Source organism: Leptonychotes weddellii, chromosome 1, assembly GCF_054177405.1.
Source record: "Leptonychotes weddellii isolate Sample4059 chromosome 1, ASM5417740v2, whole genome shotgun sequence".
Classification (NCBI taxonomy): domain Eukaryota; kingdom Metazoa; phylum Chordata; class Mammalia; order Carnivora; family Phocidae; genus Leptonychotes; species Leptonychotes weddellii.
This window is the reverse complement of record NC_138369.1, coordinates 83,762,279-83,781,719: the sequence shown is the minus strand read 5'-3', so window position 1 is coordinate 83,781,719 and position 19,441 is coordinate 83,762,279. Positions and strand designations below refer to the sequence as shown.

Here is a 19,441-nt window from a genome sequence, read left to right as displayed (position 1 = left end):
AGGCACAGTTGGAATAGTCTCCTGTTCATTTAGATTTAAATTTATAACAGTTGTAACCCCACTATGTTTTAGTACTCATTGATATTCACGAGCAAATATGGTATATTGTAGGGCTATTGGGAGGATTAGTCTAGGAAAAGCCTTTTCCATGGTGTGTTACACAGCACACACACTGTAAAGTTCACATACGCTTGGGTTAGACTCTAGGCTTTGACTCTTCCTTTGGAAAAGTCACTTCATCCCCTGCCCGCAACCCCCAATCCAGCCTCTTTCCTCATTTGTATTAGGGGTAATAGGAACTTCTTGAGAGGGTTGTTTGATTGATAAAGAAATGCTTGTGGGGCCCCTCAAGGGAAGCATGAGCCCACAAAGGCCTCAGGCCAACCCCTGCTGAGGGGCTCTGCAGCTCTGGGAGGAGCCCAGCAGACCCTTCAGGAACACCTGCTCCTCGTCAAGGCCAGGCTCAGCTGGCAGATGGGCTTCAGGGGCCAGGAAAACCTGACCAGACCCTCGGAATTCAGCTGCTTCCTCTTAAGCAGAAGCTATTATTATTCATGAGATGGCCACGGGGTAGGCACTATACAGGGGTACAAGCCCAACATTTAGTTCAGTGGCCTTGAGCAATGGGAGCTAACTGGTGCCCAGGCTGGAACTCTGGCCACCATCCAAGCCAGAACTGCAGTGTAAACCCTGGCTGTTCTCTGCTTTCGACTTGCAGCTGGGCTACACCCACACTAGCTGGGTTGCTAAATCTTTTCAGAAGGCTTCCTGAAGATTCACAGAAATGGAAGCATGCATCCCTGCCTCTCCAGTATCAGTCTAGGGGTCCTAGAGAAAGGAATCACTTTCTTTTTCTTTCCAAAGCCTAATTCTTTTTTTTTTTTTTTTTGAAAGATTTTATTTATTTGACAGCGAGAGAGGGAACACAAGCAGGGGGAGTGGGAGAGGGAGAAGCAGGCTTCCCGCCAAGCAGGGAGCCCGATGCGGGGCTCGATCCCAGGACTCTGGGATCATGACCTGAGCCAAAGGCAGACGCTTAAAGACTGAGCCACCCAGGTGCCCCCCAGAGCCTAATTCTGCTATAGCTTTGAAGACCCTCCAATAGGCTTAATAGCAGTATTAAGTTCTTCAGTTCTGTTTATAAGTGAAAGTGGAGAATACTCTAGTATATTAATATCTGTAGCTATATTGAAAAAAGGGTTAACTATTCAGTTGGGCTACAAAATTAACACATACAATTGCTGGCTTCTGCTTTTTCTGTGTACCTCAAAAGCCTGTGGCCCCATTTTAGTACCTTGGTTTTAAGTTTCAGTCTTGTTCATTTTTTGTTTTTTTTAAAGCTTTATTTATTTGAAAGAGAGAGAGTCTTAAGCAGACTCCACCCTAAGCTCAGAGCCTGACGCCAGGCTGGATCTCAAGATCCTAAGATCATGCATGACCTGAGCCAAAACCAAGAGCTGGATGCTTAACCGACTGCACCACCTAGGTGCCATTGTTTGTTTGTTTGTTTGTTTTTTTAATTTGACAGAGAGAGAGAGCGCGCGCCAGAGCACAAGCAGGGGGAGCGGCAGGCAGAGGGATAGGGAGAAGCAGGCTCCCCACTGAGCAGAGAGCCCAACACAGGGCTCAGTCCCAGGATCAGGACTTGAGCCAAAGGCAGACGCTTAGCCGACTGAGCCACCCAGGCGCCCCCAGGTACCATTTTAATGATATTTTAAAATCTTGTGTTATGTATACCGTTAAATATTATGCACTGGCTATAAAAAGAGCTACCTATCTACCTACCTACCTATCTATCTCAATGTGGAAATATCTCCAAGACATACTGTTAGGGGAAGCAAGTTAATGAGAAATATGTTTAAGACATACTGTTAAAGGAGACAAAATAATAAAATATATTTTAAGGGAAGCAAGTCACAGAACAATATATATAAAAGTGATCTTATTGCTATTTTAAAATTGCATATAGTTCTACATCTGCATGGAAAATTTCTGGAAGAATATCTGTCAAACAGCTCAGTGTTCTCTCTGGAGGTGGGACTAGAGGAGAACTTCACTTTTGAAGTTTTCAGTATAGTTTGTTTTCCAGTGTGCATGTATTAATTTTAATCATAAAAACAAGACAGCTGAATTTGCACATGTATACACCCACACCTGCCATGAACTGTCATTAAGACCATTGTCCAGAAACCAAGAACTAAATGCATTAATCTCGGCTCAGTGCTCAGTGTTTGTTTATGGAGCGAGATGTCTCAGAACTTGATACTGAGGAAGATATATTAATGATGTGCGTACCTTATGTCTTGGGAGGCAAAAGCTTTATCTATGCTTTTAATGTTGGCTCTTATCCAAAATATTTACCTTTACCAACAGATGTTTCAAACTGATTCTTTTTAAAGATTTATTTGAGAGAGAGAGCCAGAGAGAGTGCCCCACCCCAGAACAGGGGGGGAGGGGCAGAGGGAGAGGGTGGAGGAGAGACTCTCAAGCAGACTCCCTGCTGACCCCAGAGCCTGAGCCTGACGTGGCGAGGCTCGATCTCACAACCCTGAGATCATGACCTGAGCCGAAATCAAGAGTCAGACGCTTAACCGACTGAGCCACCCAGGTGCCCCTGAAACTGATTTTTAAAATCTCTTCTGATCCACTTTTAGTTTTAAGTCTTCAAGCTGTGTTTAGCAGTTCTAATTCAGATATACTGTGAGTGGGAGCAAAAAACTGATTAGGCTTTAAATACGCAAGAGACAACACGTGATTTTCAGCAATCAAAGAAGCAATTAAGATAGATTTTAAACCAGTCCAAGGCCACTGGCTGTGCACGTCCCCCCAGCCCCCGGAGCCCGGATGCTGATGTCAGAGCAGCAAGCCCTGGCCCCTCCAGGCCCAGCACTGCCTGGCCTCCCTTTTCCACGCGTACCTGGGAGTTTTCTAATTTAAACGTTTTTACTTACACCAAAAAAACCCAAAAAACAAAAAACATAAATTTCTAAAATATTGGAACCTACTTGAAAAGAACTAGAGTGACTTGTAGGTACAAACCATGACTTGTATGTATGAGTATTCTTCAAAAATTTATTTATAGAAACAGACGTATCCAAAGGCAACATTAGACAAAAACAAAGAAAAGTTTGGAATGCCAACAACACTGGAGATTCTCACTTGCACTTTACGTTTCTTCACATGGAACTAGCACCATTGTAGTTCAGAAACCACAGATTTAATTACAATCGCTTCTAATATATAAAATATCTTATAAAGATTTTTCGACTATCTAGTAACAAAGTTCTTCCAAAAACTTATTTAAAAATCAATTAGAATTTACCATTTGAAATGGATGAAAACGGTTTAAAAATTGATCCAATTCTATGGCTTGTCAAAGGGAATGAGCCATAATTAGTTTTATTGGAAGAAAATGCCTGAATTCAGCTTCTGGCTTCCTTCTAACCACCAAGCAGGTACGGTAAATTGAATATTACCTACGAATAAGAGCACATCTAAAACCAGTCTTAGAAAATACTTTCCTAGACTATAAAAATACTAAATGGAATACAAAAATTTCAGCCTATACAGCAAATAGACTACAGCAGACAAATATTTAAAACATACTTAAAACTATCTTCTACCATAATCATCATGAACATCAAGTATTATCCTAATGATTTTTCTATGATTCATTCTGATTTGATGTTTATTTCCCCTCAAGTTTTGTTGTAACACCAGCGACAGACCAAATTCGGTGTTTCTCGCAGAAGTTCCTGGAGGCACCACTGAATAATTCTTTGTATTCAACTGGTTCTCAAAGTGCTGAAAGTGCAAATGTGGTAGAGCCTGTGTTTTTGAGATCGGGGGTCAGCAACCCCGGGCCGTGAACACAGCCACACGTTCATTTGTTCACGTTGTCTGTCTATGGTTGCTTTCGTGCCACATGACTGTATGTGGCCTCTGGGTCCCCCGAGTCTAAAACCTTTACTGTCTGGCCCCGTACAGAAAAAATGTGTCAACCCCTATTTTAGATAAATCACTGCAGGAAATGTTTTGCTGAACAGGGACAAGGCAAAATGGTCCCATTTGAAGAATATTTTGGCTGAGGTTTGCTGGTTCCATCATATAGTCAGATCGAAATAATACACATGTGGATTGGCAACTCTGGGTATTGAAATATTCTTCTGGCATCATAAGCAAAGTCGGGCTATGATGAAAGTACCTTCCTCTCTCTGTGAACTGGCTGTGATGTACCAAGTAACTCACGTACTTGACTATAACAGTGTACTTCCTGTTCAACCCAACCATCTATGTGGCTCCAACATGATTTCTAGCCTTTATAAATCAAAAATCTTATACCCTTGGCAATGGATAGAACTAGAAGTGCACCCTTCCCATCCGTCTGTATTCACATAGATTCTATCGGCACCGCACTGCCTTCCTTTTAGAATCCTTCCCTGTGACATGCATCATAATAATTGGTACTACCGCTACTCCCCAGGGCCACAAACATGTCCCTTTTGACAAATCGGACTAAGTTTTCGAGGGGGCACATAGGCTTGGAAGAATGCTTGTGGTGGTCCTGGCAAAAAGAGGTGTGGAATGTGACATCGACGCCATTGTAAAGAATCCGGACAGAATGCTCACTGGGCTTTTCTCTGTCTTGCCAGAGCTCCAAGATCAACCTGGCTGCAAACCTTGGGAATCTGGCTTCCATAAGGCCCAAGGCACTGAGAACTGGTGACAGAGTGACATCGTGAGCAGAGTAGAGGGCAAAGACCTCCTCTCTCCTGCCCTTCGCGGCGCGCTGCATCCGGCTGATGGTCTGGTTGAGGATGGGGTGGGCGCCCAGGAGCGCATAGCTCAGATAAAGCTTCTTCTCCCGCCTCTCTCTCTCATCTTCTATCTGATGTGTCTTGATCACCTTGAAGTGCTCCATGTCAATACAACCATTCCTAGTGCATGGGAAGCTGACATTATGGCAGAAGCGGCAGAGCATGGAGTCTATGGGGTTGGCAGCTCGAAGCTGCTTGGTGGGGACGTCCACGATCCTGGCCATGTCCTCATAGGTCCTCTCCAGCTGGCTGTTTTTCAAACGTAAGAGGTACTGCCGACGCTGCTCCTTTTCCAGATACTGGTTTCTCACGGGGCAATAGCAGTTTCCAGAGCAGAACAGAGCGCTCGGCTGGTGCCTAAAATGAATCTTCTTCCAGTCAAAATCGGGGAGAAAGCCATAAAGCAAGGCCAGCCCACTTTGTAGGGTCCGGCTTTTCCCAGTGGTCTCCAAGTAAAGCTGGTCTGTGGACCAGTCACTCGGTAGGAGTTTGTGTTTCTTTAGATAGATGTCCCTCAGCAGCTGGCCATTCTGCAAATGCTGCACGACTCCTGAAACACAGGGACACAAACCGTCCTCACTACCAGCTCGGCAAAAGAAGGAGCAAAGGGAGGCCGAGTCAGTGGCCAACTCTGCAGTGCTTTCATCAGTGCATGAGAATATAATCAAAACCATTCCCCAGCGTGTGGAAGCTACAAGAATGGGTTTGCAGGAACTCATGAGGGGAGCCCCTTGGGGTTATCCATGAAGGGATGAGCAGAGGAGGGGAGCACCAGGACCATCTGCTCAATCCCTCCCTTCCCTGGGAGGGGGCATTGTGACTGGGGGGTCTGGGAGGGCAGCAGTCAAGCTTCCTGGCAGATGTCAAGGCTGTAATTGGCATGGGCTTAAGGAGAACTTTCTCCCTCCTGCCCAGGGACACAGCATTCTTTAGTGTGCAGGGAGGGACCATGGAAATCAGTCAGGTAAAGAGAAAAAGGTGCTGCTGGCTGCTTAGTCCCCTCACTGTTGGGAGGTTCTCTCCTTCGCCTCATTCTCCCTACTCTCCCAAGTGAAGGCTTGCTGCCAAACTTCTAGGTACATTCCACCTAATCCTCCTGGACATTACTGGCTCATCAAGGACATTCTGTCTGCAGAGAGATGGAATGATCTCTCAGACACCCAGATAGAATATTTGAAAAAAAAAAAAGCAAAGTGCAGAACAGTACATTTATTATACTCCTTTTAAATAAAAATGAGGGAAAAATAAGAATGTGTATTTGCAGTTGTTTGTATTTTGCATAAAGAAACTTTGGAAAGATGCATAAGAAACCAATAGCAATGGTTACCTGAGGAGATGGGGGCACAGAAATGGGGCAAAAGGAACATGGATAGGAACAAGAATTTTAAATTTACCTGTCAAGTAAAAGCTTAAAAAGTTTTAGTTTTGAACTACCACAGTACGGTAACAAACTATCTTTAAAAAAAAAAAAAGAAAGAAAGAAAAGAAAAGCCTTATCTTCAAGCAGGAGAAGACAATCCAAGATGAAAGCAAGCTCACCCTCCAGGCAACAGGATGGAGGGGGATGGAATCTCAGTAACAGATCTGAATTCTCTGAGGGTCAACCACACTCAGGCCCCCCCAGACCAGTTCATGACCAATGTTGCTTACTCAGATGCACAAACGGTGTGAAAACCTGAGACAACTCGAGGCTACGATGCATGAGACAGAGGGCACTGCACTGGCCCAGGAAGGGGGAACAGCTCAGGAAAACATCACAAAGGACGCCTGCGTCCCCTTCTAAAGGAAAAATATCGAGCGCAGAACTCCCTCAGAGATCTGGGCTGACACAGGTCTTAGGCATTTCCAGAATGGTTTGCAAAAAGAGGCAAACCATGATGACAAACATTAAGAATCTGTGTCTGGCCCCAGTTCACCTCTGGGCCTGCCTTATATTCCTAGGCTGCATATATTAGGGTTGAGGGCTTCTCGTGTGCCAAACCCTCCTCCTTTCATCCTCACAAAACCCCGATAAGGTAGGCATGTTATGATTATTCCCTCTTTTCTTTATTTCATAGCTGAGGAAACTGAGGCCCCGAGCCAATCACTGTGAAGAGTGGCAGAGGTGGCTGGCACTCCAGCCCCTATCTGGGCCCAAACTTGCCCTCCCTAGTCCCTGCTCGTAACACTTCCTCCCGGTCTTTTCAGGCAGAAATACTAAGTTCTAGCCAGTTAGGGCCTCTTAGCCTCTCCAAACACCGCCCATATCTTCATGACCTTGGTCATGCCCTTCCCCTTTCCCAGCCTAGAGAAATCCTCATCCAGTGCCTGGCTCCAATACTGCGGGCTCTGTAGTCTTCCTTCTTCCTCCTCCAGGGCAGACCAAGAATTCCTTCCTGTTCCCGTTCCACTGGATCTCCAGGACTTGAGCTGTGATCGCGGAGCGTCCCGCGGCAGTTGCATGCTCCTTTAGGACAAGGCGCGGAGCATCTATTCATCCAGCCACTCCCCGCCCCCCTACACTCAGCAGCTGCCAAAGCATCTTGAATAGAGTAGGCACTAATGATCGGTCTTATATAGTTACTGTGGGGTGCCAAAAGTGTTTCAGTTATAAATGGTTATTCTAACAGCTATGCATTTTTAATGAAATTTAAAATAGAAGATAAAAGTGAGCATTAAAAGAAAATTAGGGAACAGGAGCAAACAGTACCGTGAAAATGATTTCTCGAGTAATGCTGATTTAGAAAACGATGTAGATAATAGAACAACTGAGAAGAAAGGTAGGCATGAATGAGTGTCTCTAAGTGTGTGAGGGACAGCTCCCCCACCCTCTTCTCGGGGAACAGCCCGTGGATCCAGAGGCTGGGCAGGCCCCCACTGCTCAGTGCACAGTTGCCCTGACCTCCGAGCCGGCTGATGGACACTGACCCTGAAGGACCCCGTCAGATTTTCTCTTTCTTACTCTCTCAAGAATTTGGACTTGCAGTTCATCTCTAGGTGTGGCCAGGACTGTCCCTCTGTGGACAGACACGGAGCAAAACCACAGAGGCTGGGATAGACAGATTTCTTATTCCTGGTTCCGGTTTCTGGAGGCCTGGTCATATTCTTGCCCTCAGAGTCTGGAGTCACCCTGAATCCGTACAATAAATGTCCCTCTTCTGCTGGAGTTGGTTTCTGTTACTTGCAACCAGAGGGTCTACTAACCAATGGTTCTCAGCAAGCCTGACTCTGCTCTCAGGGAGGGCTTGGGGGGTTGAGTTGTCACAATAATATGGGGAGGAACATTCTGGACACCTACTGGGTGGGGGCCACGGAGCCAGGCAGTCTCCCCAAGGAACTGTTCTCTGACCCACATAACTTTTGAATGTACCACAAGATACTACCATGTGTGAAAAACCTATTTAAATACTTTAGCCTAGAGCCTGTTTTTTTGTATCATAAATACAAAACCATTTTTGCATACCATTAACATGCACTGATTTTTCCAGAAATGCAACAGAAATTAAGGGACATCTGTATTTTATTTTGGTCAGAACTTGTTAAAAAAATCATGTCCCAAAATGTGGTGTTAGAGTTCCCCATATAATATCCCTCGGTCTGCCAATCTACATTTAAGCATTTAAGTGTAAACAATGAACTATGTCATTCTGTTTCCTAGTGAGGGTGTGCTCAGGCTTTTATACTGAGACACACAGCATTATATAATAAATTCATTTCCTTTCGTTTCTCCTTTATATTATAGTTACGGTGCCTGATATAACTGCTCTTCTTTACAATTTTGTATCTAGAAAGGTTATAATTTTATTTGAATTTCACTTCAGGAGAGTGAAGGGAGCACCACAAAATATTTGTTACACAAAGGGGGTGCTTGGTCTGGTCGGAGGCGAACTCCTGTTTTAAACCACGGCAAACCTTGAGCACACAGAACTAATTATCAAAAGCTTTTGACAAAACTCCTTATTCAAGGCTAGTCTTCCAGAGCCTTCAGCTTTGCCCACTCTGTCACTATCATTCTCCCCAATAATAATGGCTTCAAAAACATGGCGAAACTCCGCAGGGCCAACCACAGGACAGAGACCTTCCTTCCATCAGAGTTGAGGTCCCACGGTACTTGTGGGATGAGGAAACAACATGGCCGATAGGTCCTCTCAATTCTTCCAAAAAGGCTGGTGACCATGCAAAGGTCCTTTGAGGTCCCAGACTGAAGTAGGAAGAAGCTAGAACCTACTGGGGGGCTCCCAGTTCCTTCTCTTCCTAACAGAGGTAGCCCCCCAGTTAACTCGCCAACCTGCCCTGACATCCGGAAACTGGCTGTGTAATGGTATGAACAGGGCTGCAGAGGGAAAGGTGGGCTTCTGTGAGGGACACACTCAGCCAAACAAACTCTGTGCTCACTGGGGATCTGCCATATGTGTTTGCTCCTGAGATCTCGCACATGAGAACTGATCAGGTCATTTTCTTTGAAGTTTCTAAGAACATGGGATTGGTTACATAAATTATGGCCCAGTAATAGTGGGATAATATGGAGACACCAGAAATGATGCTGTTCATGAATATTTATCGATAGGGAAAGATTATCACAATGTACTGTGAAATGAAAAAGTAGGTTATGAAAGAGTGTGTTTAGTGTGTGCACGCACACTGACACATGAAAAAAGATGACTAATGTCTTTTTTTTTTTTTAAGATGACTAATTTCTTCGGTGGATTGGGATTATAGGTATGTTAAATTTTCTTCCTTTTGCTTGACTGTCTTTCCTAATTTCTCTTCCATTGACATATACTGCTCTTGCACTAAGAAAAAGGGTTATTTTTAATTTTTTAGAAATCAGATGTTCATTTAGATACCTTGGTGGACTCAGAGCTCCCCGAGGCGCCCATCCTTAGTCATCCCTGTGAGCCCACAGCACCTTGCCCAGGAGCGTTTGCTCCAACATATGCCACACGGAAGAGAGCGCAGGAGAAGGAGTGAGCCGATGGATGTCACACATACCTGTCTGCGTGAGCTCTCCCATCTCACACAGTGGGTGATTGGGGTAAAGAGGCAGGGAGTGTAAGGGGCTTTCGAAAGAGGCTCCGGATCCTTTCGACATGTGACTAACGAAAGCTTCCAGTTTAGGGTGATACGGTTTCCTAAAGAGACAACACAGAGAATTAGTGGTCACTATGCTCCAAAACAGCCCACAAGGGTTTCAACTTCAGCCAGCAAAATCCCAGCTGTGTCACGCCCTGCTCACCCATAATAACAGGTCCTGGCTCAATCATTTTGATTTTTTTTTTTTTTAAAGATTTTATATATTTATTTTGAGAGAGCGAGTGCGCAGAAGCAAGGGGAGGGACAGAGGGAGAGGAAGAAGGAGAGAAGAAGATCCCCGCTGAGCGCAGAGCCCGACACCGGGCTGGATCTCAGGACCCTGAGGTCATGACCTGAGCCAAAATCAAGAGTTGGATGCTTAACTGACTGAGCCACCCAGGCGCTCTTGGCTCAATCACTTTTTTTTTTTTTAAATAAAGATTTTATTTATTTATTTGTCAGAGAGGGAGAGAGAGAGACAGGGAGCGCACAAGCAGGGGGACCAGCAGGCAGAGGGAGAAGCAGGCTCCCCGCAGAGCAGGGAGCCCAATGTGGGACTCGATCCCAGGACCCTGAGATCATGACCTGAGTGGAAGGCAGATGCTTAAATGACTGAGCCACCCAGGCGTCCCGGCTCAATTACTTTGAAATTCCAGTATCATTACTGCTCGACCCCTGACGTTCCATGAGGTCAGCCTGGGCCCCCAACCTCTGCTGAAGCATCCATCATTCCGGGCACTGTGGGAGTCAGCTTTGCCCTCCCCCTCCCAGATCCCCAACCCGTGCGCCTCCTGTCTCCCTCCTCAGGAGTCTACCAGCTGCTACCAGACAGGCCCAGGCTGGGAGTCCTCCCTGATTTCTCCCTCCCCTGCTCCCATGCATGCCATCTGCTACCCAATCCTGCAGATGTGCCAGTCCTCCTGGAGGTTCTCTGCCCCTCTCTCCTGCATCCCTGCGGCCACTGCTTGGGTTCTGGCTCAGGCAGCTTTTGTCGGTAAGGCATGGGCTCCTCTTTGGCCTACCTGCGGCCTAAACTTGCCTTCTGAACAGCCCGAGGTCGACTTAAAAGCAAGACCGGTTGTCCCACTCCTGTACACTGCTACCTTCCCCCAGGACCCGTGCCCCTGGCCTCGCAGTCTGTCCTGGCCCCACCTCACTTTGAGGCTCAGGGCTCCCCACCCTCTCCGGTCTAATGCTGGGCGCTGGTCCCACATAACCCAGCGCCTTCTGTCCCCCCAACCACCTTGTTCTTTCATGCGTCCAAGACTTTCCACGCACCACCCCTTCCTCCTAGCAAACCTACCTCAGCCTTCACCTCAGTAATCCTTAACTGACCTCTGGGAAATCTCCTTTGAAGAAAACTAACTGGTTAAGATAACCAAGATTTCTATAGCTCTCTACAATTCACTATGCATTTTGTACATACAAGTGTCTCATTTTATGTGGGGTGGTAACGAAAAGCTAAAAAACGTCTCTTTTCTTAGAATACCTGACATTATTTATATTTCTGCCATGAAGTACATGGGGGTAAATCAAGATTTAATTCATGTTTCTGGTTGCTAGTATACAATTTCCCTGAACTATGAAATGACCTACAAATATATACACATTTTCTCCGAATAATGAGATGACCTATGAATATACACACCTTTTCTTTGAAATAATGAAATGGCCTATGAATGTATATACATTCTCCAGCTGAACAGAAGTGAACAGGTAAGACGTGAACAGGTAAGACAAGTTCCCAGCTAAGCTAAATCAGCATGAAAGGAAGCAAGGATTAATTGTTCTAATGGCAGACCTCTCCTGTCTGAAAGCCCAGTTAACTTTGGCTGCTAAAATGCTTTTATTATCTTTCAAAAACGTAAAACTAAAAAAGAGCCCATCTTTAAAAAAATGTTCTAAATTTAGAAAATGCTAATCCTGACACGGTATCGTCTAAATCATCCTGGATTGCTGCAGGGCACTCTTTCCATAAAAACAGAGGGTATGTTATTATTCCCGAGGCTAAAACACAGAAATATTTGCAAACTGGGGAATAAGAGTTCCAGACTGACAATGAGGCTGCCAATATGAATCCACATACACAAAGGCCATCCATCAACAGGAGTCAAATGTTCTGCTCCAGGCCATTATTTTGGGTTGGTGATTTTTGAGGATCTGAGAAGGTTTTGCTGCCAATTTCAGGAATGAAATTTCACTACTGGAAGTGTTTGCTGAGCTATCCCAGCTTTTCAGGACATCTGACTGCTTAATGATATGCTAATATCTAACTGTATACATGAGAACTTGTTTTTGGTCTGGAAAGATGGTGACTCATGGAAGAAAAACTTCACTTACAGAAGAGAGAGCAAATGGCTGGATCTTTTTAACAAGACGAGGACCAGGTAACCTGAGTCCCTGGGCCTGTCCTGGATCTAAATGACCAGATCCTGCCTGCGGAGTCCCATGGCCCCACCCCTGTAGCCAAGAGGGAACCGGGCATGTGGCAGATACTCCAAAACATGTGTGAATGAATTTGACTGGGAAGTACCCCATCCTTAGATGCTTTATGGAAAGTCCAGGCCTCCCATAATCTGTAGCAATGAATATGGCAAGTTCCTATACTGGTTTATTAAAATATTCAGATTTCAATGGAAATATGAATGAAACTGCTGTGATAAAGACTCTCTTTGAGTAAACTATAGTTAGGCTCCTCTGAACCCTCTTTCCAACTAGGCCTCAACTTTAGGACTTCCACATTCTTTGGACTTATATCCATCTTTGTATCGCTCCGTTTTAGCAAAAATCCTGCTAAGTTGAGTTAGCCAGAATCTCCCGCTCTTGATATCTGATCAAATTCCTCATCTAAAAAAAAAAAAAACTTCCTCATCCCCCAGATGGTATCTGCTCACCCTGGCCTGCCTTCAGCAATCTCCTCACCCCTGAGGTCTCCTCTTAGTTTCCATCCACTGACCTCCACCCTGCTCCTTGGCTATAAATTCCCATTGCCCATGTTGTATTTGGAATTGAGCCCAGTTCTACACTGAGATCTCTTTTCCCCTCCCGCATTAGTTCCTGAATACAATCTGTTTTTACTACTACTAACTACTGTCTGGCTCTGGTTTTTCTTTTAACAGCTGTACACTAAAATCTGTTCTCCTCTAGGGCGCCTGGGTGGCTTATTTGGTTAAGCATCTGACCCTTGATTTTGGCTCAGGTCATGATCTCAGGGTCATGAGATTGAGCCCCATGTTGGGTTGCATGCTCAGTGGGGAATCTGCTGGAGATTCTCTCTCTCCCTCTGCCCCTCCCCCCACTTGCATGTACTTTCTCGCTCTCTCTCAAATAAATAAAATCTTAAAAAAAAAACAAAAAAACAACTAGGGCGCCTGGGTGGCTCAGTTGGTTAAGCAACTGCCTTCAGCTCAGGTCATGATCACAGAGTCCCAGTACTGAGTCCCACATTGGGCTCCCTGCTCAGCAGGGAATCTGCTTCTCCCTCTGACCCTACCCCCTCTTGTGCTCTCTCTCTCTCTCACTCTCTCTCTCAAATAAATAAAATAAAATCTTTAAAAAAAAAATCTATTCTCCTCCTCTTGGGAAGTTGGTTAGATCCAGTTTCTGAGGTCCCAGTGGCTAGGCAGAGTCACATGGTATTCACTAATGGAATAGAAGGATCTATCCCACTACTGGGTTTAGGTTTTCAGACCATGGGGTGCCCCTTCGCATTCTTTTCCTTCCCACTGGCCACTAGGTAGACATGGCAGCAATCCAGGTTCAATCACGTAGACATCCCTAGGGCATGATGGGAGCCATGACCTGGAAGGGGACCTGGGGCCCTAAATGACCAAGTGGTTCCATGTCATATGACCTGGATCACTCATCTCAGACCTTCACACAAGGCAAAAATCAACTTTGTTATTTGAAGCAATGTATTCTTCAGTCTCTTTGTTATAAAAGGCTAGCCTTACTCTGACTAGCACAGAAATGATTATATTTGTCCTGATGAATTTTTCTTCAGGAAAAACTCATGTTATTGCAGCCTCATTGGAAATCTGTTTTCCTACTAAAAATTGAAAGAATTAAAGGGGCTACTATCTTAAGGCTTCAAACTATTCACTTGCAGAGTTCGTATTTACATTTTTGTATGCATTGTTTACATCTCTCTGTGCCACAAAGCTTGACACAGAACCCTGAGACTAATCTACACACCCATGAGAAAATTTATTGTGTTTTAGCTATAATCGGAGCAATTACTGAGTCTTGCACAGAACATTAAAACAGAGAAGAGATATAATACCAGTGATATTGTTATCAGAAAACACAATTCAAAAACGCTTACATGGCTGGAAACTGGAAAGAGTTCATACCACAGATTTTTACAATTTATGCAACCGAATTTACTTTATATTATTAATGAAATAAAATTCTAAAAAGATCAGCTCAATATACTTTTCTTGGTCTTTGGCTTTCTGGACCTCTGCGCACTACCTGAGGTGATTAATTGCCCCTCATCCTTTCTTAAAACTTTCTCCTTTCTTAGCCCTCCTAACACCGCCTCTGGTTTGCAAAGTCACGGTCTCCTCCTGGGATCCTCCTTTCTCTCCCTGCTACGTTCTAGGTTGGTGTTTGCCAGGACTCTGTTTTTAGCCTTCCCTCGCTCCATAGGCTCTGTGATACCAGTCACACCCACGGCATCAGCTGCCATCGGCACGTGAACTCTCAAATGAACCTCCAACTCCCAGCAGGACAATGTGCCAGAGCCCCACACTACACGCCTATACTACCTTCTAGAAATTATCACTGGAATGTCTGATGACAGCTCACGCTTAGCACCGAGACCTGTCCTCAAAACTTCTTTCCCCTTCCTCCCTTCTTCTGCGCTTTCTATTCCGGGCAGGGGAACCACCACCAGCCAGACACCCAATCAGAAATCAGGGCATCATCCTCTCTGTCTCTGTCTCACCCCCATCCTACCTGTCAGCAGGTCCTAAAAACCCTAAAAACCTTGTGACCTCTCAGATCCAAGCCTTCTCTCCAAATCCACTGCCACTCCCTGAGTTTTGGCTCTATCATTTATTCATTCAACAAATATTTAACCGTGCTGCTCCCACGGGCTAGGTACCGTCTTAGACACTTGGGGTACAGCAGCGATGAACACTGCCCTCAGGGAGCTTACATTCTAGCCTGGGGAAACAGACAACATACAATGAACACTAGAAAGTGTGTGTGAGTGTGTGTGCACACGTGCGTGAGCACGCACATGTGCGTATGTGTGCATGTTTGCACATTAGAAGGTAACATGCCATGAAACATGGACTGGTTTCTAAAGAAGGGCAGGGAAAGGGGGACCTGGGAGACTCGGGTGGATGAAGTGCATGGTAATTTTAAGCGAAGCATTCTGAGCAGTCTTACTGAGAAGGTGACATTTAAGCAAAGGCTTGAAGGAGGTGGGAAAGCCCGTGGGCCATAAAGCTGCTGGGGAAAAGCTGTCTGCAGAGAGGACACAGTAGGAAGGAGAGCTAAGGGCAGTGTGGCTGAGGCGGAGTAAGTGAGGGAGAGGAGAGCAGAGCCCCAGGGGAGGGCAAGGGCAGCACATGGGGAGGAGGGAGAGCACTGGAGGCCTTGTAGGTCAAGGACTTGGGCTGGGAGTCTGCAGGAAATCTTTCTTCTGGATCACTATCCCCACAGGAACGTAAACATCACCTCCAGCCTCTAATCCATCCCCCCGCATCATGGCAGCCAGAGATCTTCATAATTTCATCCCTCCACTTCCCAGCTCCTTCGCCACCTCCATGCCTGGCGTCCACACTCCTTAGCTGGGCATTCGAAGCATCCGATGACCTAGTCCCTCCCTGCCTCTACACTCATGCTCCAGCCTGTGGTTGAGCTGTCCACCTCCTCCCACCTTTGCACAGGTAGGTTTCACCGCCCCAGGTGCCATTTATCATCAGCGGCCACCTGACATGTTCCTGCACACCCTTTAGGTCCCTCTGCCCCGGTGGCCTTCCCTGCCCTGCCATCCCACCTCTTCCTCTGCCCCAGGCTGAGTCAGGCTGCCCTCTCGTGGTGCATGCCCCCAAATATGGTTCCCAAACTACTTGCACTTCTACTTTTTCTAATTTCTTCCACTTCTTCTCTAATGCTGCTGCCAACGCCATCAGTGCTGACCACCTGATCTGTCTCTCAGAGGGGAGTGGGCCCCCTGGGGGCAGGAACAGCCTTTCTTCTACAAATCTTTAGAAGCCGGCTCTCCCCTTTCCTCCTCCCATCCAGCTACATACTGATCTTACTGTTCTCATACCTGCGCAGATCTTCCGGCCCCAGGACCTTTGAACTTGCTGTTCCCTCTATCTGGAACACTTTTCCCCCAGATCTGCACAGGGCAGACTCCTTCATTTTATTTAGGGGCCTGCCCACATGCCACCTCCTGGTATGTGGGCCAGTCACATGTCACAATACCTGACACATAACAGGTGTTTAAAAATAAAATGTATTGAGGGGCGCCTGGGTGGCTCAGTCGTTAAGCGTCTGCCTTTGGCTCAGGTCATGGTCCCAGCGTCCTGGGATCGAGCCCCACATCGGGCTCTCTGCTCCGCGGGAAGCCTGCTTCTCCCTCTCCCATTCCCCCTGCTTGTGTTCCCTCTCTCGCTGTGTCTCTCTCTGTCAAATAAATAAATAAAATCTTAAAAAAAAAAAAATAATAAAATAAATAAATAAATAAATAAATAAATAAAATGTATTGAATAAATACTAATTGAAGCAAATACGCTTTTCTTCCTTGGATGTAGAAAAGAGTATCTGATTCATATTCATGAATGCAAAAAAAAAAAAGCATTCAATAAACATTGCGTATCTATGGCTAATAACCTTATTGCTGGCTGAACACTGTCCCAGGAGAGTGAAAATCGCACCTCTGTCATGAGGCACAGGACATTCATGAAGAGGCAGCTTCCACTACAAAGACTTGGGAGAGCCACGACCGTGTCCCGTGAAGGGAAACACTGGGGCCACCAACATGCACGGACATCAGCTCCTACATTCCCTGCCTGCTGGCCCAGATCTGCCCTCTCACTAGACTAGAGGAGCGGGCACATTCTAGGACCCACTGCCTTTAAGGGGCCATAAAAATTAATGATTCCTGAAGCTGAGCCAGTACCTGGGAAGGCAGCAGGCACAGCTGGTGACCCAGACCCCACAGTCCCAGGGGACTCAGAAGCCCAAAGTGGGGCCATGTCGCTGGGAGTCCTGCTCACTCTAAGTGTGCATTTATAATGACAAGTCAACTCCATGTTTTTAAAGATGGATTAAATGACAGTAATTAATTAAACATGCATACTCCTCCCTCTTTCCACCAAGGACTTCAAGCAGCTCCTAAAGATACAGAATGTGCAATAAAATAGAAGTAGGTCAAAAGATCAAGGCCAGAGAAAATGAGGGCAGAGATAGCCAGAGCAGCTGGTCCCCCCCTAGGAACTGCGCCTCTCAAATGGGAGCTCCAGAAATGGCCCTGTCAGGGGATCCTGCTGTGGCTGTGACGGAATGAGGGGCCCTGGGACCTGGCCTGGCCTCATGACCATGACCTCGCAGAGTAGGAAGGAGGCCGGGCCCAGCAAGCCTGCAGGCCACTGCAGTAAATGAAACACCATCGCGGGTCCACCTCTCAGTATGACCAGCTCAGTGCTTCAGTCCATCCCCTTAGTTAGACTTCACAAGTCTGTGATCAGGGATGGACTACTGTCCCCACATTCCAGGACAGAGCGCTGAGGCTCACAAAGGTGAAGAGTTTTGCCCTCTGTCAAAAAGGTTACAAAGTCCTCAGAGGATTCCATGGCAGAGGATGTAATCTATCATGAGGCGCTGGATGGGCAATTATGACTCATGATTCTAAGGTCCTGAATTCACTCTGCAACCAACTAGTCCAACAACTATTTTATGCCAGGCTCAGGCTGGGCACCAGTGATAAAGGAGCAAGACCCAATGCCCTTGAGGAGCCAGCCAGTGGCGTGAGAAGGGCAGAGACCATCATGCTGGAAGACACGCTGCAAAGCATGAAGGTGCACAGGGGAGGCCCTACATGCTGGCGGGCAGCTGTGCCCAATGGGCACCTTCTGTAGGAGCAGCTAGGGTAACCTCCAGAGCCTCGAGGTGCTCAGGGACCCGACTGGTCTAGAGACAGACCCCTGGTCTGAGCCAAGCCACTGAAATTCTCACATCTGGGAGCAGAAGCCACGAGTCACCAGGGCTAAAGCATGGTATTGTCCACGGAGTCCTGGAGGCTGCCCCGAGTCTGGCCAACTGAGAGGCCTGTTGGCCTATCCATTCCTGGGCAGTTCAAAGGGCAGATACCCACAGTCTATGCTGGTGGTGCAAGGCCACTTCTCTGAGCTGCCCTGCCTGCACCCTCTCCATGTCCTCCTGCCATCCCAGACACTCCAGACCATCCCCCGATCCAGACACCACACGGTTAATACCCAGCCCGGCAAGTGGCCTCCAGCCCTGCCCCAATCCTAAGGCCAGTTCAGGACTGGTCGTTACTCTATTCTGAGGCCCTTCCCGTAAGCCCCCTTTTCAGTGGCAGTACTCGGTACAAGCAGAGAAGCCATGCTCACACAGCAGCAGGGGTTGCCCAGACGAGGCAGCATCTCAGGGGAGCCTGTGAGGAGCTGTAGGAGTGGGTCACGCGGGGATGGGGCGAGCAAGCTAAACAGCAGGGGCAAAGGCCTGATGGGCTAGGGGGCCGGCGAGAGGGGGCAGAGCAGGGGTAGAAGGTCCCAGCAGGAAGGCTGGCACAGGCTAGAGACCAGAGGAAGAAAGCCAGTGTCTGCATGGCCCTCGACCCAGGGGCTCTTCCAACCCATGGGACGGACACTGCGACATGCACCCAGGCTTGTTAACATAGAAGGGACATAAGTACCCAGGCTGCGAGCTCCATGACCTCTAGTAGGGAAGGAGAGAGTGCATGAAAGCCTACAGCCAGGCACTATTTCAGGATGTGTTTATATCTAAGGGTTCACTTTCTCTTCTCCATATAATCCTGGACGGTGAGAAGCCTGGAGACGCAGAGTCACCCTGAATCCCCCTCCCTGTGGTTCACACCACCATCCACTAGAAGGAACAGGCCTGGCTGCAGGGAGGCAACCCATGGTTCCCCCAGACCAGCCCTGCCCGGGGCAGGCTGGCATCCAGAAGCATTCCATCCGCATGACGTCTTCCTCACTGAGCACTTCCCTCCGTCTCCTCCGCTCATTCGGTCAACACTGCGAGGGATGTTATGCGCCCCCTGACACGGCGCTGAGGCCCGGCCCGTCGTTTCAGCGCTAACCCGGCCTCTCATTTTAGAGCCGTATGCAATCTGTTGGATTATTTTTCATCCAAAGGGCATTCAACCAGGAACATGCTATCCCTAATCCCGTGAAAAATGAAAAGGTGGAAGTCAGGTCTCACATGTATATGGCTCTGCAGCTGGGGGTGCACGTTCTCCTCTATCGTGCGTCACTTCCTCCTGACCCAACGGTCAGCAGCAGCATCCCCACTGCACAGATGGGAGGGGGAGGCTCAGAGACTAAGGGACTTTCCTGCTGCCTCAA

At 47.1% G+C, this 19,441-nt stretch overlaps 1 protein-coding gene across 8 annotated transcripts in view; it reads right to left on the bottom strand.

The window, feature by feature from the left end:
* Window positions 1–19,441, bottom strand: part of PXYLP1 (2-phosphoxylose phosphatase 1) — a 336,729-nt gene that overhangs the window by 267,115 nt on the left and 50,173 nt on the right. For 7 of the 8 annotated variants that reach the window (XM_081827262.1, XM_031032576.2, XM_081827269.1 and 4 more), the window contains 2 exons: window positions 9,789–9,928; window positions 3,053–5,367 (listed from right to left, as the gene is read on the bottom strand). In XM_081827262.1, coding sequence (XP_081683388.1) covers window positions 4,427–5,367; window positions 9,789–9,928 — 1,081 coding nt within the window. In that variant the 3' untranslated portion in view covers window positions 3,053–4,426. Of the gene's footprint in view, window positions 1–3,052; window positions 5,368–9,788; window positions 9,929–19,441 lie in introns of those variants that run through there. The other variant, XR_014147300.1, reaches the window with a different exon arrangement.